This window comes from Eschscholzia californica, unplaced genomic scaffold, assembly GCF_041429995.1.
Source record: "Eschscholzia californica isolate CP2 unplaced genomic scaffold, dmEscCali1.0.p SCAF_2, whole genome shotgun sequence".
NCBI classification, from domain to species: domain Eukaryota; kingdom Viridiplantae; phylum Streptophyta; class Magnoliopsida; order Ranunculales; family Papaveraceae; genus Eschscholzia; species Eschscholzia californica.
This window is the reverse complement of record NW_028238309.1, coordinates 35,105,971-35,132,886: the sequence shown is the minus strand read 5'-3', so window position 1 is coordinate 35,132,886 and position 26,916 is coordinate 35,105,971. Positions and strand designations below refer to the sequence as shown.

General features: G+C 38.1%; 1 protein-coding gene and 1 long non-coding RNA gene across 7 annotated transcripts; one reads left to right on the top strand and one right to left on the bottom strand.

The window, feature by feature from the left end:
- The first annotated feature begins 460 nt into the window (after positions 1-460).
- On the top strand, positions 461-1,637 carry LOC147557568 (uncharacterized). The gene is made up of 3 exons (XR_015235305.1): positions 461-795; positions 908-1,031; positions 1,356-1,637. It is a non-coding gene; the product is annotated as an uncharacterized LOC147557568 (long non-coding RNA).
- A 7,168-nt stretch (positions 1,638-8,805) lies between these two features.
- On the bottom strand, positions 8,806-22,533 carry LOC147557567 (formyltetrahydrofolate deformylase 2, mitochondrial-like). 6 transcript variants are annotated; one of them, XM_086658378.1, is made up of 9 exons: positions 22,294-22,533; positions 21,337-21,573; positions 21,077-21,189; positions 20,648-20,798; positions 20,476-20,549; positions 20,221-20,380; positions 13,437-13,535; positions 13,240-13,326; positions 8,806-9,353 (listed from the first exon to the last, which is right to left on the bottom strand). In XM_086658378.1, exons 2-9 carry the CDS (start codon positions 21,505-21,507, stop codon positions 9,207-9,209), a joined length of 1,002 nt encoding a protein of 333 aa, XP_086514504.1. In that variant the 5' UTR covers positions 21,508-21,573; positions 22,294-22,533; the 3' UTR covers positions 8,806-9,206. The 6 variants fall into 6 exon arrangements, with proteins under 6 accessions (XP_086514504.1, XP_086514505.1, XP_086514507.1 ...); XM_086658379.1 differs by having other exon boundaries at positions 21,337-21,686; positions 22,294-22,488; XM_086658381.1 differs by having other exon boundaries at positions 20,221-20,332; positions 22,294-22,488.
- Positions 22,534-26,916: the final 4,383 nt, after the last annotated feature.

Genomic DNA, 26,916 nt, shown 5'->3' with positions numbered 1-26,916 from the left:
TAAAGAGAAAGAAATAATTGCTATCTCTGTTTAGAAAGAAACAGAAATAGAAAGAAAGAAAATTGGAATTTTTCTTCCCAAAATAGTGGTCAATTCCAGCCTGGCCCACGCGTGAGTACGTGATTGTTTTTTTTTTTTTGGAAAAGATACTTTATTAATGGCCAAAAGGCAATAAAGAATAACAATGAAGTAAACAGAGATTAAAAACCACGCCTGACAAACCCAGGGGGCTAAACCAAAATTAAACACTAAGAACAGAAACCGCCACATTATGTGCCAAAGTATTGTTGCTACGTGGGATCCAAGAACAAATTAATTCCGAAAATAAAGCCAACTGTTATTTGATTTTTTCAACAGTGGATCTATTTCTCCACAGGGTGTCTTCTAGACCGTCCGATATAGCTTGTATAGGTTAAAGGAGTCCCCTCTTATAAATAGCTTAGAAAATCCTAAATCAGTTGCCGACTTGAGAGCAAACAAGAGTGCCCTAGCTTCACTATCCAACGCCGGTCTAGGTGTTATCTGTCTACCTTCTTGGTGAATAATATTACACGAACTATCTCTAAACACAAATCCCACCGATGCCTCTGTTTCGTTGAACGCTCCATTAAAGTTAACCAAAACCATATCCTCTGTGATTTGCTCGAGATGAAGATGGGAGTTTCTGTCGTCATGGTCAGTTGAATCTTGAAAAGCATCCGAGATGAGGTTAGATCTAATAATGATTCTCTGAATATTTAATTTACCATTGTTGAAGTGGATCTCATTTCTTTCCTTCCAATGATTCCAGAGAAGGTAAAAGTAAAACTTAATATTATCTTGATTGTCTGAACTATTAAGGATGAGATCTTTTATAAATTTGACCGGATCTGTTGTGGTTGTGCATGGGTGATTCGTCTAAGTCAAGTTAATTAAATCTCTGAATCTGATACACTCCCCAAAGAGGTGTTTTGTTATTTCCATCTCTCTATGGCATAATACACAGTTGGTGGGTATAGAGTCGTTTCCTCTAGCAATGCTTGATAGAACAGGTAACCCTTTTTTAATTAGCCTCCATATAAAATGCATTATTTTTGGCTCTACATAATTGATCTTCCAGAATATAGACCAAGGGAAATTAAGATTATTCCCTTGGTTCCAATAAATTGGGGATATTTTTTTATAGAAAGATTTGGTAGAGAATTTTCCCTTAAGTGTTGGTCTCCATATGAGTTGATCAATAATAGAGTTGTCGCTAAGAGGAATTTGTAATATTGCTGATGTAGTAGACAGATTGAAGTGTTTAATCATAATATCTAACTTCCATGTTCTTGTATGTTTATCTATAAGATCTGATACCCAGCATATGTTTGTAGGAAGTTTTTCTGTTATCTGAGGTCTAAATCCAGGAAGATCTAGTATCCAGGGGTCATCAAAGATCTTAATCGATGAGCCATCTCCAACCAGCCAACAACAGTTTCGAGACAGAACTTCTTTAACTTCCATGAGAGAGTTCCAAAGCATAGAAGCATTTTTATTTTTTGATTGTTGCCAGAACGATCCCACCTTGTAATATTTAGCAATAATGATTTTCCTCCAGATATCATTTGGGTTGGTAATGTCATGATTTCAATAGGAATTTCGTTCCAATTGCTCTAGATGGGAGATGGTGCCTTGGGGAAGTAAGGATGTCCCCATGAAATAGTTACATATAGGACTCAATGAAGTCTTTATTAGGAGGGTGCGACCTGCTTGTGAGATCAGTTTTCTTTTCCATGCTGCCAATTTAGAGTTAAACTTCTCTGCAAGGAAGTCGAAAGACTTGATACGCGATTTCGGCTTTAAAATGAGAGATCCCAAATACTTTTCTGTATCCTTCATCATAGGGGCCTGTAGAGTATCGATAAAGAAATCCTTGAGATCCACATCAGTCCCTGCACTAAAAGAAATAGAAGACTTAAAAAAATTGACCAATTGTCCTGAAAAGCCCGAATATTTATCAATAATAATTTGGATAGCTTGTAGGTTTCTGAGGGACGATTCTCCTATGATAATGAGATCGTCGGCAAATAAAAGGTGTGATATCCTCGGAGCGTGCTTATTGACCTTGTATCCATCATATAATGATTCTCTTTCATATTTCTCGAAAAGAATAGACAGCCCTTGCGATATTAAGATAAATAAGTAAGGTGACAAAGGACAACCTTGTCGAAGTCCTCTAGAAGACGAAAAATTCCCATATTTGTTTCCATTAACCAATACACTGAATTGAGGGGTCTTCACACAACACATGATAAGTTCCAGGATATGACCAGAAAGACCAATTACTGATAGAACTTGATTAAGGAACGTCTAATCAACTCTGTCATATGCTTTGGCCATATCTAGTTTTAGTAAGAAAGCACTTTCTTTGGTTTTGTTCTTCTTCATAGAATGAATGGATTCTTCCACTATAATAATATTATCAATAATCTGACGTCGAGGAACAAAAGCTGTCTGATAAGGGCTGATGCAGTCTTCAAGAAAGGGACGAATTTTATTTGCAATGATCTTTGAGATGAATTTATAAATAGTGTTACATAATGCAATCAGAAGGTAATCGGTTGAAGTCTTTGGATGGTCAGTTTTAGGGATTAAAACCAGATTGGTTTCATTAATCGAGTGTGGAAAATTACTTGTTCGGAAAGCAGTCTGAATACAATCAATAATTTCAGGGCCTATAATATTCCAGCCAGTATGATAGAAGATACAAGGAAGTCCGTCTGGGCCCGGGCTCTTAAGACCACCCATGTGAAAAATGACCTTTTTAATCTCTTTCGTCGTAGGTATACCCGATATGACTTGGATGTAATCCGGTGGTATTTGCTTGTAAGCAGATAAGACTTCGGCTGGGGTAGGTACCGTCTGTTCTGATCGGAACACATTCTGAAAGTGAGCAATCAGGGTGTCTGCAATCGCCCGTTCGTCTGTTATATTAACATTATGGTTGTTCACAATATATTGAATACGATTCTTCCTTCGTCTGCTTGAAATTGCCACATGATAGGCCTTAGTGTTCCTATCCCCATTAAGGGGCCCAAAATTGGCGATTCCTTTGTTCAAGTCGTGTTCGATGAGATTCCTCAATATGTAATAAATCTTCTTGGATTTTAGATTCTTGATGCAGAGTCTCGTTAGTAATTGGCTGTGATTATACTCTAACCAATTGAGATTTAAGCACTGAAATACGTCGGTCCAAATTCCCAAAATTACTCCTCCCCCATTGATGGAGGTTATCTTTAACATTTTAAAGTTTAGAAGTAATGCTTTATTCATATATATTGATGAAATTGTTTGTCTTCTAGCGTTCTTCGATGAAATTTTGTTGTAATTTTATTCTATAATTCTTCTGTCAACTTTGACCGGTCAAGAAGTCAACATATTAATTTATGCTACACGTGCCGACACACGCATGCCCAATGAACAAACCCTTGATAGAGTCACCAGGGGGTGGATTGGACAAAAGCTCCACCACCTGAACTCAACTCTACTCGGAGAGATTGTATGGAAGTCGGCATGAATCTCTTAAGCACCTTGAACCCTGTGTTGGTCAATAGACTACCATAAAACTGGATCCGAGTCAGCTCTGTCCTGAACCCTGCTTGAGTTTTGTAGCGCCCCAAGCCCCGATTTCCACGTCACCCCCAATGAAAACCTTAAAACCTAAAGCATCTCTCTGCGGAACAGTAAACATAGTCAATGTACTCATCCGAAGAGATAATAACATCAAATATGAAGCCAATAAGTAAATAATAAATCAACTAAATGAAACTTTATTAAGTCTTTTAAATTGAAATTTTGTCTCTAAGTCATTGACACGTGGGTCGGAAGAAAAGAATAAATAAAGAAATAAATGGAACAACTATCCAGCAAATGAAACTCCTAAAAACTACCTACTGAAATAAAGAACTGATACGAAATTTTCTAAAGGCTAACTAAGACTTAAGCAGGTGACACTTCTTGATTTTCCTTGTCTGGAGAAACAATAGGTTGGTTCAGAACCCAACAAGTAGATTTTGGAATACCTAAAGCCTTGATACACAATTTCAAGATATATCAAGACAAATAGACAACTTTAAGCTATGGCAATTATAATTAAGGAAATCACACTTGTAACAAGCAACCAAAAATGATATGATAAGTTGGTATCCACCAAGGTAATCAAATCCTTTATCGAACCCTCGCCATAATCCTCGTTATATGAGAGTGTAGTCCACAGAGCTATCCTTGTGTTCGCGTCCACCCCATACGCTCCATACCTAGCTCATCCCTTAGTACGCCTTACTATGCGAACTTGTCGGTCGTCAGGGGCGGCCCAGGCCCAAAGCAGCCAAAGCGGCTGCTTTGGGCCCCGACATACTTGAGGGCCTCTTACTTTGAAGTTCAATAGGCTTGTCCAACTAAGTAGATAAAATTAGAACTAGACTTTGGATAAAAAACAACCTATAGCTCAGTTGGTTGGAGCTAAATGTCTATGGTGATAGGCAGAGGATCGAAAACGCCTTCAAGCAAGATGAAATTTTTTGTATTGTACTTTTCCTTATGTACCTAAAAGGGCCCCCATTTTTAAATTGGCTTTGGGCCTCAAATCAACTTGGGCCGCCCCTGTCGGTCGTTGCAACAAATAATTGGTTGAGAGGGCCGAACCAACCACCAAACTCACACAACCTTCCACCAACCCCATCACATCACCTCACATAATATTATCACACTATAACATAATATATCTGAATCATGTTGGTCACTATGTCATTAGGAACTACTAGTTTCATACAATATATTAGGCAAGTAGTGACTTACGTATAACGACAACTTGCATTCTCATAGCATGCTGAATTTTATCACATACTCATGCATCTATATAAAGAATTTTGTATATTAGTAAAAACATCTAATTACAAGAGGTGTACACGTAAATTTTGAAAAAAATGGGGCTTTAAGTCATAATTATCTATTCAATACTTGCTGAATTTTCTTATCTTTGTACTAAATTAAAGTCCTATACATGAATATGGCATGAGTATGATAATAGAGTTTATACGGTTCATTATCTACATCATTACGACAAATTTCTTAAACAATTAGCATATATATATATGTACATATTGTCCGAAAAATTCTGATTTTATAAAGTGATTTATTCACTACGTCCTAATGTGTATTTATTTCATGAACCCTAATTTAGATTCGAATAATACCAAGTATAGGGTTTTATGGTGTCGCTAATTGCTTTGATTTCTCTATGAAAATGGATATTCAAGACATAGGAAGATAGGTTCCTACCGTTAATCCTCACAAAGCAAATCCCACGCAAGAACCAACGAAGAAGGATCACCAAGTTTCAATCCCCTCCTTCCGCTTCTTCTAGAAAAAATTATCTTTAGAACACTTAAATCGTCCTCTCTCTCTCTATCACTCAGTTGATGCCAAAAAGAAAAGAAAAAAAGAGAGGTGATGTGGGTGTAGGGTTTAGGGAGGGTTTTAAAAGAGATTTTTATTTCCACCGCACTTAAAGTTGGGGATGTTATAATCTCTTCACCTAAAGGAAATTTCATCATCGAAAATGTATGTACCTGAGCAGAGGAAAAGATGGGGATAACAAGCTGCATATCATTCTCACACTCCCAAGTAACTTCCTTAACTTTGTGATGAGCCATTGAACCTTGACCATGGGAATAGTCTTTATGGTAAAAAAATATGTTATGTACGGTCAAGGATGCGAATTGGTTTTCTTCATATGAAGCATCTGGTTGGAGCTCGAAATCATGGTAGTCAATGACTGAAAGTTGATCCCCATCTGTCACGTGCTTGCGAAGCATCGAAATGTGGAATACATTGTGCTTTCCTGCCAAACTTGCAGGCAAGTCAAGGCGATAGGCTACTTGGCCACCTTCTCAACCATCCTGAAAGGTCCCATGTATCTGTGAGCCAACTTTCCTTTCTTATCGAAACTTAAAACACCTTTTATAGGTGACATCTTCAACAAGACCTCATCTCTGACAGTAAACTCAAAACCCTTCTGTCACTTGTCAGCAGAATTCTTCTGACAACTTTGAGTTGCTTAGAGCCTTCTCAGAACCAATACAATCTTCTTTAAAGTGTCTCAAATCACCTTTGGTCCTTCTAGTTTCGATCTCCTATCTCTGTCCAACCCAATGTTGATCGACAAGGTTACCCCTATAATGCCTCGAAAAGTGACATGCCAATACTAGATTGGTAACTACTATACTCCACCAAAGGCAAGTGATCTTGCCAACTACCACTAAGATATGGTATTGAGCATCATAACATATCCTCGAGTACTCTGTTAACTCTCTCTATCTACCTATCGATCTGAGGGTGAAAATTCATGCTAAAGTGTAAAGATGTGCCCATAGAAGCCTGAACAATCATTCAAGACCGAGAAGTAAAGGATGAATCCCTATCTGACCCTAGAACTCCGTGCAACTGACCATCTCCTTGATATAAAGTTGTGTCAAACGATCTCCATTATCTATCATCTTCACTGGTAGCAAGTGAACCGACTTAGTCAGTCTATCAACTATCACCCAAATGGCGTCAAAGCCTTGACTGAGACGCAGTAAACCCGTGATGAAGTCCATCGATATATTCTCCCATTTCCACTCTCCAATAGGCCACGGTTCTAAGAGTCCTAATGGATGTCGATTTTCTACTTTGACCATCTGACACATTACACTTCCTCACATCTTCAGCAATATATCTCTTCATCCCTGACCACCAAAATTGCCTCTTTTAAGTCTTTGTACATCTTGTTACCACCAGGGTGAACAGTGTACTTGCTTCGGTGTACCTTATCTAGTATATCCAGTCTCAACTCTAGATGTGTCGGTATAAATAATTTCCCTCGATTTGTACATCTTGTTACCACCAGTGTGAACAGTGTACTTGCTTCGGTGTGCCTTATCTAGTATATCCCGTCTCAACATTAGATGTGTCAGTATAATAATTCCGATCGATATCTGAATCCTCCGTTTTGCCTTATAATGAACTCTTGCATTAAAGAAATCTGCTTTTACACACCACTCATCACCAATTGTGCATTCACTATACAACCCAATAAAGACGGTCTAACAACCATGCTCCCCAGAAATAACGAGTCAACTCCAGACCCAACAACATAAATATTATATGTGGTACTATCGCCTAAGTGAATATTTAATCAGAGAAGAATATGTAAATGATCTTATTCGTGTATGTGTTTTTTATTAAGAAGACATACTTGATTTTCTATCATTGCAATATATGCTGATGACATCAACCTTATAAGGGCAATTGAAGATGTTTGTAAGGCTACGAACTATTTAAAGAAAAAATTCGAGATGAAAGATCTCGGAAAAATAAAATTCTGCATTAGTTTACAAATTGGAAGAAATAGTAACGGTGTACTTGTCAATCAAAAGTCATATACTGAGAAAGTTTAAATCGATTTGACATGGACAATGTACGTCCCGCTCAGTACTCATACGGTTGTTGAAACACTTGATATTATGAAATACCCACTTCGTCCGAAGGAAGAAGGTGAAACACTCCTTAGTCCAAAAGTATCATATTTAAGTGCAATTGGTGTCGTATTATATTTAGCTCAATGTACCAGACCTTATATTCCTTGTGTAGTAAACTTACTAGCTAGATTCAGCTCGACACTAACAAAAAGACACTTGATGGGTGCAACAAATTCTTCGATATCTTCGAGGAACTACGAACATGGGGTTACTTTACTCAAATACTCCATCTAATTATTCACAAATAATAGGATATGTTGATGTTAGATGTCCCTCTGATCCATATAAAGATATTTGACAAACTGACTATGTTCTTACCATCAGAAGAGCACAACTTTCTCATGACGGTCGTGTAAACAGAGTATGCCAGCTACATCTTCTAATCATTTAAAAATTATTGCTCTGCATGAAACTACTAGAGAATGTGTTTGGTTACGGTCTATTGTTTGTCACATTAGGAGGTCAGGTGATCGTCTTTCAGTTACGAAATCATCAACTTTAATATATGGAGACAATGTAGCTTGCGCTACTCAAATCAAATGAGGATATATTAAAGGTGACAGAACGAAACACATTTCACTTAAGTTGTTTTTTCACACCATCTACAGAAGAATGGTGAAATTGATATTCAGAAGATAAAATCATGTGATAATTATGTTGACTTGTTTACCAAGTCTTTGCCTACTACACATTCAGAAAACTCGTACAAGGCATTGGAATGCGATCTGTGAATGATCTGATGATGACTACATCAACCTTAGATAAGATATTTATCAAGAGAGACTATTATCATGTGAAGGTTTCAAGTTATGGTCATCCAAGAGGGGTATTTGTGGCTGCCCACAAAGTTTTTTTAGTTATGGTCATCCAGGAGGGGTATTTGTGGCTGCCCACAAAGTTTTTTTTCCCTCAAGTGATGGTCATCCAAGGAGGGCATGTGTAGCTGCCCTTAAAGTTTTTGTGGTGGTCTTATTCTATTTGGGTGGCTTCAAAAGGAGTGCTTTTAGCACAAAGACTGTCTTTGGTTGGATCATGTAGGGTGCAATACAATTTCATGATTTTGACCGAGTTAAAGTTCCTTTTTTTTGTTGAACGAATTAAAGTTCCTTAATGTGTAAAAAAACTCAACCATACGAGGTGTCTCATGGCGGGTGATTCCATCCATGTATTTAACACTATATAAAGCCTTTCATCCATCCTTTTAGGGTATAACAAGAATTAAGATAAAAAGCACAGTGGCCTGGTTATTACATATGACAATGAATTGGATTTAAGTAATGGAAATTTATTTATATTTCTGATCTCTCAATCTCTTCTCTGGTTTATTAAATTACAACAACTTTCACCATATTTAGACTTGCATTTTAAAAGCTATTGATTGAACTTTAGCTGCAAATAAAAAGTAATATTGAATCTTAACATCTTTAAATAAATAAACGAAGATGAGAAAAGCATAACATTAGTAATTTTCGATGACCCCATATTTGTTATTGCCACCTCCTAAATACCCAATTGATTAGGCCTTCTTATTCCTTTGTTAAGGTTAGTTATAGAAGCAGAACCAAATGAGCAATTTTTCTTGACGGGCAATGTATTGATTGGAAATACCGGTACCTGTCGCTCTTCTCTAAAACATGAACTTGAATCCTTTGATAGTGCTCCAAATCAGAAAACAACGGTCTTCGTTTCCTCGTAAGGTAGCACACGGAGCTCGCAGTAAGATTTTATTGCCTTGGAGAGACATTGTTTCTCAAGGCTCTCTGATTTCTGAACAAAACTCTGTAAGTTATCTCGGTGTGACACCCTCTCAACCTGCAGATAGAGAAAAACACCCAATTTCAAATTCGACATGCACAATTGTGTTAAATACTCAGTTTACTTGCGGAAGTAGATAGATCTCGTAGACAACAAAAAACAAATCTTTTTCAGAAACTAGAGTACTTCATATAATATCCCCACATTTCAGGGGAACGTCTGGGAGACTAGGCTATAGTTCAAACTTAGCAAGTGTTGAAGCGTTTTGGGTGAGATCGTGAAGCATCCACAAGAACAAAAGTTGGTACCTATTGTGTTTGGGCCTGTGTTGCAAAAGAAATGACAAAATCGATAACTGTTAGGGCTTCGGGCCTAAAACTTCACTAGTTCCTTCTACCAAATCAAATGCCATTAACTATTAAGTATGGTGATTGTTTAGAAGGAATGATCCCGTCATCTCCTACCACAAAACTAAATATTTCATATATGCATGAAGTAAAATAATTTGCAAACCTTTGTTGCTAGTTTCTGACTGTGTTTATTCTATCTGATCTGAACATCTTACTTGACGGTGACATGCAAAAACAAATGTGGCTTGACATGGTACGATCATATCTATTTCACACATCCAGTTCGCGGATGATATCTTTATTTTATTTTATTTTTAAGGCAGAAAAGAACCAAATGCGGGAACTAAGGAATCTAAAGATATGTAGAAATCTGCCATGTGGCTTAAGGTCTCGAGAAGTTGTGTGATTGCAGACAGAGGTTGAAGACATTGAGGATCTCGCCTTTTCATTTGGGTGCTCTGTTGGAACTTTGCCAACTACCTACTTAGGCTTGCCTTTAGGGCAAAAGGACAGATCAAAGGCCTCCATTCTCGAAAAAATTACTGAACAGCCCTCCGCTTAGAAAGTTATCACTTTTTCTATCTCTTTTCTCAATTCCAGTGAAAAACATGAATATTATTACAAAAAAAGATGAGAGATTTTCTGTGGGATGACAAAGAGGATGTCAAGAGAATGCATTGGGTTGCTTAGGATCTATTTGTTGGCCAATCTTAGCTGCTGGTATGGGAATCAAGGAGCTAAGAAAGATGATTTATACCTTTCTTAATAACTCGTTATGGAGATTCGGTAAGGAGAAACAAGCTTTCGGAAGAATAATCATCACTTAAATGTATGCGAGAAGTCAGGCTAGAACAGATTACCCTTCAACCTAAGGCACCCACGGTATACTACTGTGGAGCAGAGGCGGGCCAAAGAATTTTCTTTATGTGGGCACTTTTTAGTAATAGTATATCAAAAATTATTTCAATTCCGTCACTTTCTTCTCTTTCTTCTTACACTCTCAGCTCATGTTTGGCGCGCAGGAATCGAATGTGATTCCTTGGGAATACCATTCGCGTAACGCGATTCCTGGGAATCAAAATATTTTAGTTTTATGTTTGATTTGATTAGGAATAGGAATTTGACTCCTAATACAATCCTAACATGGTTTTGTTCATATAGGAATAGGAATGTAAATTCTTGTAAAAGTCATGTTATATCCTTTTACTTGAACTACATAACTTATACGTCAAATTTGTAAAATATTTTAACCATAAATATTCAAATTTAAGTAGCATATAAAAATTTATTCAAAATACATAAAGGTCTCGGCTAAATTTTTTTTCTCTTTAAACGTTACGAAATTGGCTGGAATGAACAAAGGAGAGAGTTATAATATTTTATTAGTTGTGATATTATGTAAAGGACAATTTTAATATTAGTCGTTATAATATTTTATTAAGGATAATTTTGTCTATAAATTTTAAAACAAATCATTCCTGAGTTAGAATCACAAACCCACCCCCTCTGTGGGTACGTTGTTTACCACATTTAGGGGGAATCTCATTCGCGGAGGAATAAGATTCCATCTGCATTCCCGCGGGCCAAACAATAATCAGTATTGTGATTCCAAGGAATCACATTCCATTGCCACGTGATTCCCACGCACCAAACATGGCCTAGGGTGAAAATTAAACTCGGGAAAGGGGTAAACGGAAGGAGGAAAACAATTTTAACACTTTAATGACAGATATGATCGTTTGAAGACCCAATTTGTTATTTGGACAAACATAGGAGGCAAATTTTCTACTAGGTCAGCAATGAGAGGCTAAATTTTCCATTTGGCCGAATTGAGAGCTAATAATGGGATTAACGCTTCATATAGTTTAACGTGGACGTCATGTTACAAGCTTGGGGACTGGGCTGGAAAATAAAGTGGGCAACATCTATTCGTTGATGTTTGGACAGGCGGTGGATTTTTGTATGAGCATTAAAGGGAAACTAGTGCTTATAGCTATACTAGGAGGCGCCTTTAGATTCCTTGAAGGAAAACCACTTGGGTTATGCTCACAAGTGCCCCCACTGGCCTCGAAGGCGGGTCTACCCCCTGGTGTGGAGATGAATCTATAACAGGTAGAGTTCTTTCTTGAAAATCTCCGAGATCAAAGTGGTAACGAACAGGCTTCTGGCTAGATAAATGAATAGCTGACACTCTGAAAGATTTATCCCCAAACCTATCTATATAGGCTCCAAGAGAGATCGACTGGTTTCTGATCATTCCGCATAGACGAAGAACACCCATCTTGGAATCTCCGTCTAAGAAGGAACTTGAATGATTGAGAGATAGATGGCTTGGCGAACCTTTTAAATATAATCGCTTCTCAATTCCTTCTTTTGAAGAAGATAAAGAATTTAGAAGATCAAAGAAGATGATGATATTTCGTCAGATTCAAGACAATTGCAACAAGTATATTTGGAGCAACCACATCCCAACAAGAGTTAGTTTTTTATCTTAAAGGCGACAAGCATGAACAAGGTCGCATGGCCAGACGAATTTCTTATTCGTACAGAAACTTAGAGGGAAATTATAATTCTATGTGGATGGAAGGCTTATTGTCAAACTAAATGGGGGCAACATAGATGAAGCACCTAATAAATGAAGGACCTAATAAATAAATGAATATCTTAAGAAAAAATATGTACATTTGTATTTTGTTTGGTTAAAAATCCCAATATTTGTAATTTGTTCAGTTAAAATCTGAAATTTTTTTGCAACCCTTTTGCAAGCAGTGGCGACCCTTTTGTAATCAACTGCAACCCTTCTGCAAGTAGTTGCAAACCTCTTGCAATCAGTTGGAAACCTCTTGCGATCAGTTGGAAACCTCTTGCAATCAGTTGGAACTCTCTTACAACTAGTTGTAAATTACAAAATTCCTAGGGAGCTGAAGACTAGAACAAATTAACTGACCCTTTTTCACCAAAGCAAAATATTATAAGGAGTTTTTGCCAAATTTCTTAATAAATAAACAAGTCTTCATCTCTATCACCCCCGACACAACACAACCATCATCTTATTCCTCCTGAAGTCTGTATTTTAAGAAAAACTTATCCCGTTTGTGAACATCATTAGATCAGATCTAATCAAACGGTTGCTCCCTTCGATCAAAGAAGGGAAATTCTGATCGAATGGCTATTCCCTTCGATCAGAGAAGGGTCTTCGTTCTTTGATTGAGGGGCACCCCTGTCTAATCAAAAGGATTATAGCAGAAGAACAGAGGGAGAAAACATGGCTAAATGTGAAGAGACAGATTTAGGGGACTAAATGTGCAAAGTGACGAAAATTCTATGTCCAGATTTAGTCCCTAAAACATGTATATTTGCACATTTAGCCCTTTCCCTCTCTTGTCAACCCCAATCATTTTGGGAACACTTGCAGTTTAGACTCAGAAAACGCATTGAAGTATTTTACGATAAAGAGATAATGCATCAGCTCATTGGTCCCATGAGATTTGCTAGGGTGACATAAAGCTTTAAGTGACGGGAAGTGGAAAACGTATAATAATCCAGTGCCGAGCAAGAGAAAAGAAAATTGCAAAAATGGACAGGAATATTACCATCTGCTCGATAATTGCACCAGAATCAAGTTCTTCAGTTACAAAATGAGTAGTAGCTCCGATCAGTTTAACACCGGCATCAAATGCCTGTGAATTTCATTTTTTTCTCTTTTAGTATTAATCAGAACTCTGATTCAGAAAACATGCATTGTCAAAATGTTGTATCATAACTACGAGAATAGGTAAAAATACTACACCTGCTTAGAAGGATTCCCACCCTTAAATGACGGCAAAAGACCATGATGAATGTTGATAATATCTTTCCCGTAACTCTCCAAGAACTTCCCCGATAATATCTGCAAAGATATAGAATCACATAGATTCAACACTTAAAGCAGCCGGCTTCATTCATTGGATGAAACCTCATTAAGCAATGATGGGTAAATAGCTTTGGTTTCAACTAGTTTATCCACCTCAAATAGTACGATGACAATGATTAAGATAATAGTAGTATCAAAACAATATACTAAGCAAGCTAAACTGGCAATTGAGCAATTTAGAAATCGACTTGTGTGTTGGCAACAGTCAGGAATTGATTTTTCCCTTTATGTCTGGGAAAAGGGGCTCACCCTGGCTTATAGAAGCATTACGTGATTTGAGGGTTGTCCAGAAGGACATGCCGTGCTACCTGATTACAGCAAGGAGCACCTTCTTAAAATGAGCCTGTCAAGGAATCCTAGATATTTGAAATCCTATTCGAACTTGTTTATATTTGACGATTTTCTCTTATCAAATTCGGATATCTATACCTTTTTGGATAGTGAGGTTTTCTGTGTAGTGACTTCTCAAATTTATTGATATTCAATGTGATCCTTTTAATATAAATAAGAGATCATATCATTATACTTTAATCTAGATTAGAAAACTCCAGTAATTAATCAACTAAGAGAAAATGATCTCTTGAAAAGTTAGGTTTGTATTTGAAGATACTAGTTTGGGCAGCTGAAAATGAAATAGGATGCCAGAACAAATGCTTTTGGGATTCATTAATAATCTATTAGAGCATCGAGTTGGATCACATATAATAGAATTGCTTAAGGATAAATTTTGAACTCTGAAAAGAAGAGGCTGTCAGATATGAAGTTAAACTCAGAAGATGAGAAAAAATCGTAGGAAAATACATTAATGCACCTTTACAACTCAATCGGCATACATGCTACCAGTACTTTAGACAGTGATGACAGCATAAAAGTCCAAGGTAAAGGTAAATGTGGCGTCATTAATCCTAAGGATATCAAGCAGAAGATCGCTGCCATGCCTGAGATGGGTGCCATTGAGATAAGAGATGAACTGATGGAAGCTATGACTACGTTCGTGAACAGTGTCAACAAGTGGTCAAAGGTAAAAGGATACACTAGAAAGAGAAGACTAAAGAAATCTTTTGGTGGTAGAAAAGTTTGGACGTTGGAGAAAGGAGACCCATCCCAACGATCGGATGATCCTCTGGTCCCTGCTAATCCCACTGACAGTGGTATAGAAACTTCTTTCCCAGTTCTTTCTCCTTTGAAGGATAATACCAACATGCAGGAACTCATCAAAACAGGGGAAGAACTAGACTTCATCATGGGAACAGATAGCAAATAAGTGTTGCAACTCGTCAAGGCAGAAGGTATTACCCTTGATACGGAGGAACCAAACGAAACTCGTGAGGAGGGTCCATTACTGATCAAGCCCATTCAGGCTCTTGCCCCTCAGATGGCAACACCTCAGTGAAAAGAGCTAGTCATCAGGGCAGACAGAAAAAGTTGGGGTTGCTATAGCACTACAATCAGAAAAAGGTGGCACCAGCAACACTGCTGAGATGAAGAGATCATCCAGAGTCTTCAGAGAACTCAAGAGTTTGGAACGGCGTATGAGAGATAAACCCAGCAATCTAAAGAAGGCTAAGTCTACTTCTAATCTTAGGGATGTCGACAGAAAATGTAATTAAGTATTCTAATCTGGAACGTCAGGGGACTTGGCATTCCAGCCAAGCAGTTAGCTATGAGGAAGTTCGTTAAGGATTTTTCTGTTACCTTTTCGTGTGTTCAAGGATTAAAAATGATGTCAATGTCTCTGGCCACTGTTAGAAGAATTTGGGGTAGAACAGTGTGCTCCTGGGACGCCATCCCTTCTGTGGGGGCGTCTAATGGTATTTTGTGTCTGAAATCCAGATTTAGTATCTGCTATTGATCGCTGCTTAGGCACTTTTTGTATCTCTTTTGTGTTGATGAACAAAGTAGACCATTTTATTTGGTTGTTAACTGGAGTCTATGGCCCTTCTCTCGAAGAAAAAAGAAAGGAACCATGGGAAGAGTTGGATGACATTGCCAACATTTGGAATCTTTCCATGGTGCGTTGGAGGAGATTTCAACGTCGTGAGACTCATACATGAAAAGAGGCATGGTACGAAAATAACATCCAGCATGAAGCAATTTGATGAATGGATCAGTCGGAACAATATGCTTCCAAAACAAGGAATTTCCATTCCTTGTCAACCAGGACGATCCAGTGATGTGCCTCTGGACAGATTCCTTGTCAACCAGGAGAGGGAAGTTAAATTTCCATTGGTGGAGCAACTGGTACTACCTAAGCCTACCTCAGACCATCCCCCTATCCTACTGAGAACTGAGATAGAGCCCCACAACCCTCCACCATTCTGCCTTGAGGAAATTTGGATGCACGGCCCAGAATTCAAAACTAAGGTGAAGGAGTGGTGGAAGGAAGGACCAGTAGATAGCACCAAATGTTTGAAAAAGCGATTGAAGCGGACGCATCGAGGCGCGCTTCGCTTCGATGCGTAACCCAATCGAATCGAGTTGCACGCTTTGGCCATCAATTTCTTGCTCCTACACTTGTATCTTTATATCATGGTAACTTGGTAGTAAAACTATGCGTAACCCAACCGAATTGAGACTTTATATCATGGTAAATTGGTAGTAAAACTATGTCATGTTATGTTTTTACACTCTTTGAAATTATTTTTCTATATATATATAAAATTACGTATTTTACGCGTCGAGGCATACGCTTCGAGGCACCGCTTCGCTTTTTGAGAGCCCACCGCTTCGAGGCTTAAAACCGCATTTTCGAACATTCACCAATGGCAAGAGACTCTGGAATAAACTTCAATATCTGAAAGAGAAACTGAAACCTTGGTCTAGAAACAAGTTTCGTGCTTTCAACACCAACATTAGCAACACGCAAAAGGAAATCCTAGATTTGGACAGGAAGGAGGAAAGCACCAATCTCTCGCAGCAAAAAATAGCTAATCGGAAGGAGGAAAGCACCAATCTCTCGCAACAGGAAATAGCTAACCGGAAGGAGTTGCGATTGAAACTCCATAAGCTTATGAATGATCAAGAAGTGAGCCTTGGACAAAAATCAAGAGTCCAATAGCTAGCAGCAGGGGATAAGAACACTGCATATTTCCACAAAATCATCAACTGCAGAGCTAGAAACAATAGGATTAGCTCTGACATGGTTGAAGCCAAGGTGCTACCAGAGATTTATGAGATCGAGAAGGCAGCAGTGGACTATTTCATCAATCTCTATAAATAACCACACTATTGGCGACCGGGTATAGAGAATATGCAAACTAAGTTTTTACCTCAAGGTCAAGATGTCGTTTTGGAGGCTCCATGCACAGAGAGGAAGTAGTGGGAGCATTGGAGAGCCTAGCTTTGGACAAGGCACCGCTTTTTATTAACACTGCTGGAACATCATTAAAGTAGAGATGTTATCCACAATAGCGGAGTTCTTCGAGACAGCCAATCTGCGATGGAGGCTAAACCAGACCTTTTTTATACTCATTGCCAAAAAATCGAAATCAGAGAAGTCTGCAGATTTCAGATTCATTAATTCAGTAGGAGGCCATACAAGATTATATCCAAGATCTTGGCTAACAGACTGTCCAAAGTCATCAGTGAGGTGATATCTCTTTTCCAAGGGGCCTTTGTGCAAGGGAGACAAATGTTGGACGTGGTCTTAGTGGCAAATGAGCTTATAGCCTCAAGGATCAAGAACAGAGAACGTGGTATTCTCTTCAAAGTAGACTTGCAGAAAGGCTACTACAGAATTAGTTGGGACTTCTTATATCAAATCATGGAAAAGATGGGGTTTAGTTATAAAAGGAGAAGTTGGATCTATGGCTGCATATTCGGCAACTTTCTTGCTCCTTATAAATGGGATTTCATCCCCCGTTTTCAGAGTTCAAGAGGTATACGCAGAGGTGATTCACTGCCCCCCATGATCTTTCGCTTGGTGGCTGAAGTATTGAGCTGTTGTATGCAAAAGGCTGAGGAAATAGGATAAGTAGAAGGATTCAGAACAAAAACAAATGGCACCCCCATCAATCACCTTCAGTCTGCGGATGATACACATTTCTTTGTGGATGAGAATATAAGCCAGCTGCAACAATTGAAACACATTCTTGTATGGTAAGAGCTGGCGTTGGGGTTAAAGGTGAACTACAATAAATCGTTCCTATTTGGTTAATCACAGCAGTACAACCCCTCCCAAAACAGAGTTTATCAATGCACTTCACTGTCAAGGGGGGAAGCTACCTTCCCTGACATTTATAGGCTGTTATGAGACCAAAAGCTACTGTGGCAGATGTTTTCAACAACAATATTAGAGCTTGGGACATCACAATCAGAAGGAACTTAAACGATTGGGAGCTCCAACAGTATGTTCACCTACTGCAAGTTCTCCAAGATGTGAGCATGGGGGAAGGTCCGGATACGCGAGTATGGCGCTTCGAGGAGAAAGAACCCCTATCAGTCTCGAACTGCTATAAAAGAATGGATAAAGATGAGACGCTGCTTGAGCCGTACGCCTCAAAATACGCATGGCTCAAAACCCTACCTCCTAGAGTAGGATTCTTTATGTGGGCAATTCTGGTTCGCAAAGTTCCCACAGTGGATGTCCTGAAAAGGAGAGGATTCCAGATCCCCAACAGATGCATCCTTTGCAAACAAGAGGAAGAATCGATGGAGCACCTGTTCCTTCATTGTAAGGTGGCATCTAACTTATGGAGCTTCTTCATTAAGTCCATGGGAGCCCAATGGTGCACCCCCAACTCCATTAACCATATGATTACCCAATGGGATGGACTATATAAAAGGAAGGACAGAAGAGAGGTTTGGCAACTTGTTCCGGCAGCAATCATATGGAGTATATGGAACGACAGGAACAATAAGATTTTCAAGGAAAAGAACCTCAACTATTCAGTCGATATTGAAGATATTAAAGGAACCATCTTTGCTTGGATTAGGAGAATAGACAAATTTAAGAATGTATCTTATCTTGATGTTGTTATTCAGTGGGATACATGGATGATGTGAGACATTATCCTAAGTATCCTACTTCCTTGTACATAGTTTTCTTTCTTTAATATATTCATTCTAATTTTCAGAAAAAAAAGGGGGAAGCTACCTACTTCATATCTAGGACTGTCATTGGGTCAAGGCTATAGGTCTTGAGTGCTATCGGATCCAGTGATAGAGAGGTTCAACCGTATCTTATCAGCTTGGAAGGGTTGGAAGGCACTTCCAATATACTTCCTATCCTTATTCAACATCCCCACCAAAATATAGAAAAGCATGGAAAAGAAAATGTGCTACTTTTTTTGGAATGATAAGGTGGATAGGAAGTGACTGCATTGGGTAGCTTGGAACAAGATATGCAAAGAGATTAAGCAAGGTGGACTAGGGGTGAAGAACCTGAAAGTGATGAACAATGCACTCCTATCTAAATGGCTATGGAGATTCACAACAGAGGAGGAAGCTTTGTGGAGGAACATCATAGTGGAAAAGTACGGGGATTCAGAAGATATTTGGTTAAGAAATAGGAAGAAACGATCTTATGGTTGCGGAGTGTGTAGAAGAACCCAAAGCAGAGTAGAGGAATTCAACATACTCACCAAATGGAAACTGGGCAACGGACAGAAAATTAGGTTTTTGGGATGATATATGGTGCCATCCTATTAGCCTGAAAGACAGGTTTCCAGCCATATCCGCCATCACCAACACAAAAGAGGCCATTGTCAACCAAGTTCTCAATACAGCACAGGACGGTTGGGATCTGGCCCTAAGAAACTTGAACGACTGGGAGATACCCATTGTCACGAATTTAATGGAAATCCTGCATAAGAAACAAACCTTCGGAGAGTGGGGACTCCAGAGTATGAAGAACAGGGGAGAATGAAGCACTATCAGTGAAAAACTTGTATCAGAGATCAATCAGCAACTTGGTAGATACAGAGTTGCAAGTATACAACTTAATTTGGAGCAAGCATATCCCCACAGAGTGACTATTACCATCTGGGTTGCGCGGTTGCACAAAATCCCCATACTGGATCAATTAAACAGTAGGGGTTTTCAATTCACAAACAGATGCATAATGTGTGAGGTCGAAGAAGAGACGGCAGCCCACCTGTTCCTTCATTTCAATTGCTTCAGGCATCTGAAATTACTTCCTTAAATCGAAAAGAACAAGCTTGTCCCGGCCATTACATATTGAAGAAGCACTTGAACAGTGGGACTTGACCAGGAAGTGGAAGAAAGGGAAGAAATTATGGAATATGATCCCGGAAGCCATAATTTGGTGCATATGGAAGGATATAAACAATAAAAAATTTAATGAGACCACCTTGGATATGAACCTAAAGGAGGAAGATGTCAAAGGAATGCTATATCGTTGGAGTAGAAGAATCAAGTCGACTACATCAGTGTCGTTCTATGATTTTGTGTTTAATTGGGTGAATAGTAGTAATATAGTAATCTAGTAGAATATGTCACTGCGTGGTTCTCCACACAACCTTTTTCTCAATATATTAATCAAATTGTTCAAAAAGAAAGAGTCAAGAACGAGGTTTATCTACTAACAGATGACAAAATCTTAATTAAAATGCTGTAAAATTTGCTTAAAGAGGAAATTGTGATTGTAGTCTTATCATTATGAAGTAACCTTAAAAAAGAACAAGAAACTAGTTCATCTTACCTGCATATATCTAGCAAGGACAATAAAATCCGTATTTTGAACCAAATTCAATATCTCTTCTTCTCTTTTATTCCCTTTAGTTGTCCGCAAATAATGGTACGGAATGCCATGCCTGTGAAGAAACCTATTTACATGGGTATTTGGGCCTCTCTCGTGATTACTGTACGAAGACAGTAATGGTCATTCATTTGAAATCTTAGCTTGATGAAGACAACTAAACAATTTTGTAGAAAGATTAAAGCCATCAAATACTACCTTATTACACAGGTTATATCGACAGGAAGCCTGCCATCTTGCCATGCGTGTAGTAAGTCCACCAAACAATGGTCCTGTTGACATGACAATAGCTTACAAGTGAGAGTAAAGAAAAAAGAATGTGATAAGGGTTTCAGATTTTGATGCTACACTTCAATTGGAAGTTTATGACCTGCTTTGAGGCAAGAACTGCAATCTTATATTTGGGGTCTAGATCAGGCACCCGTACAACAGATTTCTCTGCATTGAATAACTTTGACAGTTTCTCGAAGTCCTCGTCCATCTCCACCCGTGGCCATCTCACAGGGTTGAAGACAAACTCACTGCCATAGATACCAGATTTTAGTACCCTACAAGTTGTTCTATTTATGGCCAAGTATTCTGGTTAGATTCAAAACCTAACAGATTCACCTAATATCAAGACAAGTTAATCATATATGTAAGACTCCTGAGTCTTGCTGATAATTTCATTGGTATGAAACGACGTTGACGCTGATATTACGTTTAGCATAAAATGCATGATACGACGTCGACACAGATTCACCTAATATTCAAAACTGTTTTTAAATAAGAAAATACACAGTTAACTGGAGAACTTAACCTTCTAGCATAAAATGCATGCTTTTTTTCGGGAACAAAGACGTCGACGCTAAGTATGTTTCCTCCTCTTGAAGCGATGCATTCAGATAACTTTGCCACAATCCCGACAACATCCTACAAATAACAGAACCCGACCTTCTGTTCAATTGCCATACCGGATTAAAAGACAATCTTGATTCTTGAGTAACATGATGAGTCTATATATATATATATATATATATATAGATATATTAGGAGAAAAGAGAGACAGAGAGAACGCACAGGGCAGTGAAATACATGAATCCCACGTGTAATGGGGGAGGAGGTGGTGGCAGATGAGGTGATGGACCTAACAAACTCTCCATGATTGGTCCAGGAAGTGAAGAAGGGTCTGGCTTTCAAGCCAAAAACTTGTCCAAACCTGGAAGAACAAGACCTCCGGAGGGTGTTCATGGAGTTCCACCCTCTTTTGTGGGACGAGATATTACGTCTCACTACCTACCACATGTTTTCTGTAATCTGTATTACTCAGATCAAACATTATATCAAGCCATTGACAAAAGATTTAAAAAAAATATATCAACCCAAAGTTAAAAGATTGCATTCATCTAAATAGCTTGCATAACTTACTTCTCTATCTTAAACAACTAGTACTTACCAATACACAGCATTTATTGCTAGCATGTAAAAGTAATCGTCTTCGAGCTTTTACATTTATAATCCAACAACAAACAGCTTGTGAATTACAATGCTCGGCTAGTTCTAAGTTCGGACCACATCCTTAGATAATCAATAATAAAAACAACTTCCTCCAACACTGGAGTATCGCATCGACGGCAATCATAAAATAAAGTTCATCAAACACATGCGGTAAAATGCAATTTATTATTCGATTAGACGATGAACAAAGCAACGTATTCATATTCAACTTATTATGAGTACAAAATATCCCTTCAAAAATACTTATGTTACTGGTATCACCAAAAAAAAGGAATCAAATTTAGCAAATATATGTGTGATCATATCATTAATCAACCCTTACTATCAAGAATCTGAACTCACCAACCATGAAAGATTAGGCAACGGGGATTGAAATTTATCAACAATTAAAAGATCTTTTAAAGAAATGTAACCTTGGGTACGCCTTAATCACTACAGAGTCTCAACATGGAAAATTCTTCTATTTCAATTCCTACACAAACATAGTAAAATTTAAGAGATCGCATTTTGGGGAATTACCAATTTGATTTTGCTGCACAAGGGAAAAGGGCAAACCGGGCTCCTGTTAATTTCCTAAGATGGTGAAGCAATCAGGAATCACAAAACTAGGCTGAAGCTCCATCCAGCTCTTCTTCTTCTCCTTTTATTTTCCCCTCCCCCTCTAAATGATGGTTTTTCCTCTCTCTCTCTCTCTCTCTCTCTCTCTCTTCTGACGAGCTATCGTGATGACGAATTGAACCAATCGAGTGGGTTTAGACCATGGTCAATCTCCATTGACTCACGACACTTATAGGCGCTCTTTTCGGCTTGACTAGTCTGAGGCCCAAAGCATTGCCTCGGACTGGGCAGTCCAGGGCTTAAGGTCTGAGACTGGCTAGTCTGAAACTTATCGGACGGGTTCGAGCCCGAGACAACTGCTATAACCCACTGATGTTTTTTTAAGACAACTGTAAACATTGAATTATTTATAAAGTTATTTTCTTTTTGGCCCCTGCTAAAGTTTAAAGAAGAGAAAATAAAGTTAATACAAAGAAGTAAGAAACTGAAAAACACAACTTGAAACTTATATTCCTAAATATAACCCTTATGGTTGATCATAGGTCGTCGGACGAACCATCTCGTGTCTAGCAACTTTCCAACCATCTTTCAGAAGTGGAATAATAACAACCAAATTCAACCAACATATGTTTAGTCAAGTCAGAGTCGACTGCAACCCATCCTGACTCGAGCATGAGATCCTGGGAAACTAATACAACTCCAAAAAGCTTTTGAGTAGATCAATCCATACTTGTCCATAAAATACAAAAATGAACAACAACTGTCAGGTAGCGTGAAACAGAAAATTAACATATTCAAAGAAGATAATTAAGTTCCAAAGATCGGGATCATCTGACTCCAGGGTTACCCTCTAAACTTCTCTCAAAGGTGAAATAATGTCAAACTATCTGTTAAAGGAAGAAAAATTGAATATCGGGCCAGTAATTAGGGTTGTCAATCTAGTTCAAGTCGAAAGACCCGACTAAATCAGTAAAAGAGGTACAAAGACTACCAAAGGTGGAGAGATTGTTAATAAATTTGTACTCCATGACAAGAAAGAACAAATGCCTTTCGAAGAACAATTAAAGAGATGTATTCAGCTCCAGTATTAGTTTGAGTTGAAAAACTTACCAATTTATCAAGGTCAAACGATTAGCCTAATAGAAATAAGGCCCAAACTCGAGAGAAAACTTCAGGATCAAAAGGGTGGTCCAAACAATAATATTTACAAGCCCAAGACTAGAAAAGTAAGTTGGGCCTAGAACACCACTAAGCCCACTAAAATGTATTAATTGACCGATGAATATGTATGAGAGCAATTGGAAGGATACATGTAACGTTCAGGTGAGAACAGCTCTGCACAGGGAACATATGTCATTTCTTCTTCAATTGGCCAGAAATTACTTATGCCATCAAAGTCTTTGAACGGCAAGCAAATCATAAAAATACAATTCAAATAAACCCAAAAAAGAAACGTTGATCTTTTACCATCCTAACAAGAATATTAGATCACAAAAAATGAAGGGTGAGCGAGAGTAAAATATAAATTGTTTAGAAGAAGAATAACAGGAAGATGAGGATGAGCACAACAGCGAGAAAATTGAAAACACTCTTAACTCGATATTCTAATTCTTGAAATAAAGAGACTTTAATCAGGTGCTGGATAGAAGTAGTGCACGGTAAAGATGAAATCAGGAAGAAACCTAGAAGAAACCCTCTTAAAGGTTGGGCAAGCCAATACCTCTGATCAAAGATCAATCCGAATAAAACAACTAAAACCTGAAATAAAACAAAATCTTGACAATATGGCAGCTACGAAACGATACTTGAAGAAGATCAGTGAGAAACTATCCACGAGTTGCATGATTCAACCATCGTTGCCTTTCAAAAATCGTTTTTTGATGGGCCTAGAAAGTTTCCTAAATAGGTCACCACCCGCAAGTATACGGGCGTCAAGTAATAGTTCCGATAAGACCGGTTCGTTCCTCAGAGACTAAGTGAAACCTATTCTAAGACTTGGAAGTAACTTGGTTTTTGGTTTTGATGAGGTTTTGGTAATAAAATAAAATAAATAAAATATTAAAATAAAATTACGGAAAGAAAATAATTACAAATGATACAAGGAACTCAAATGGGGGAGAGCCTAGGGTTTTCTGAATCCGTCTTCCTAACAATTCTAACGACAAATTAATTTTGGTCTGATTAGATAGTTCTTTATATAACTCAGGTTTTTAGTCCATGAACGGTCTAAAAACCCGGAAGATTTTATCGTTAAAATGGTAAAAACTTTAATAAATCATGTCGATAAAATTACTTATGAAGAACTTCATCTAAAACCCTAGATAGAGAATTAGTTACTCATGGACATTAAATAAAAGAAATTGGAAAATAAAGTAAAGAGAGGGAGAAGAAAACTTAACTTTTTCGCTATTTCAGAACCAAACAGGTCCTTAGGGAAAGATTTTCCTTCTGTTTTCCCAAAATTCTGCCAAACAGACCCTTAGGGAAAATTATTTTCTCGTCTTCCCGGAAATGATTTCCAGGTGAGAAAATAATTTTCCTTCCCTGGTTTTTCTTCTCCTTCTCTGTTTTCTCTTATTTCTCTTTCCAAACTTCTCTCTTTCTCTCTCTAAATAAGCTATGAACTCTCTATAATATGTATAACCGAATGATGATAAATAAAGAAGAAGAAGAAGATGATAATGGATTTATAAATTTGATTCAGTCTTTCTCTCTCTACAATATCTCTCTCTCTCTCAACTCTTTCTATCTAACTCTCTCTTTCTCACTAAGAGAAGAATCATAAGAAGAAGAAACAGAAAACAGTAAACTCAAATTCCTTCTCTCTCTCTAAACCTCTTTCTACTTCTTTTGTCGTCAGATGACCTAACACCGAGAGCTCTTTACATCACTCTCTCTCTCTCTAATATAGTCGGTTTTGGTTGAGCTACCAGAGGAAGACTCTCCAGTCGAGATGGTGATTGTTTTCGACCCCAAACCGAGATGATCAAACTAAGATGATGCTCTCGGTTTTTATACTTCCATGACCGGGTCTCTCTCTCTAGAAATATCTTTCATCTTCTTTCCTTCTTAAAGTTTTCTTTCCTTCTCTGTCTTCAAAAATATCTCGGTTTCCATCTCTTCTCATTCTTTCCTTCTCTCTTCTTTTCTTTCCTCTTTCTAATCTTTCTCCTTACTGTTTGGCAATAAGGGATAAAGATATTTTGTTAAGCTTCACCGACCTGGCAACTCGTGAGTGCTAATTGGATTTATTTGGGTTTGATTCAGTGTTTCTCGCGTTTGAAGAAGTTTAGAACAGCTCTCGGTTATAATAGAAGGAAGAAGAAGATGATGACGTCAGCTGACGTCATCGAGTCGGTTTGGGCTGTCCGGGTCACGCGTATAGCTTGGTGTACCTCTGGACGTGACAGAAAGTAGCCCGCGCATTCCCTGGTCCATTCGATTTCTTGCCGGATGCATGCCACGTGTCCCTCTTGACTTTTAGTATACCCAATTTGACCCGAACTTTGACTTGCTCTAATTTATTCATCCGGACTGCGATTTGACTTCCGTTTTCGCCTACGGGTTCATCTTGGACTCTACTTTCCATCCGAGCACTAATATTGATCATGAAATCAGAATCACAAAATGACCAAAATACCCCTAGTCTGCATTTCTCCGACTTTTATCCGTTTTGCACACATAACTCTGAAAAAGGTACCTGAGTAGAAAAAGAGGCAATTCATGAGAGTAACTTGCCCTAGATAGACTAACTTGTCCAAATTAAGAGACTAAGATGGGACATTTTCATGTCTCATCATTTTTCATAGTGGAGAACCTCTAAATCTGCTTTCTATATCTAAAAGTTAGAGAGAGAAAGTCTGAGCGTCTCTTTTTTATAGGGAACTTTTCTAACTTCTAACCTACTAATGTTCATACCCAACTCTATCGATTATTTCATAGGCAATAGATCTTGAGAAGAGTTTCCATTTTAGGTTCTAATTTTAAGGTTTCTTAGCCGATGAAGGGTTTTGAATTTAGATTCTCAAACAATTGATCTTAGCTGGTGAAGGGTTTTCATTTTAGATTTTGAAGTTTTCGTTTTAGGGTTGCTTATAGGAACTTCCTTTTTAATTAATCAATTGTAAATTTTGGGTGGATTACTAGATCAAGTTAAATATAGCCCAGAAAGCAATAAATCTTAGCCGATGTAGGTTTTCAGTTTAGATTCTGAAGTTTTAGGGTTTTTGAGAAGTTTCAAGTTAGGGTTCTTGAGAAGTTTCAATTTTTAGGGTACTTGAGAAGTTTCAAGTTTTCGGGTTCGTGAGAAGTTTCAAGATTTAGGGTGGATTACTAGGCCAAGTTAAATATAACTTGATGAGTCATGAAAATGCCTCATTTCAATCTCTTAATTGGAGCTAGTTAGTCCATATCGAGCCGTTACTCTGATGAACTGCTTGATTTTCTTTCTCAGGTGTCTTTTACGGAGTTTAGTGTGAGAAACAGGCGAAATCGGGAGAAATTGATGTTAGGGGCATTTTGGTCATTTGGTGACAAGGGTAGCATGGTAAGTTTGACCAACATTGATGATCAGATGAGAAGTGG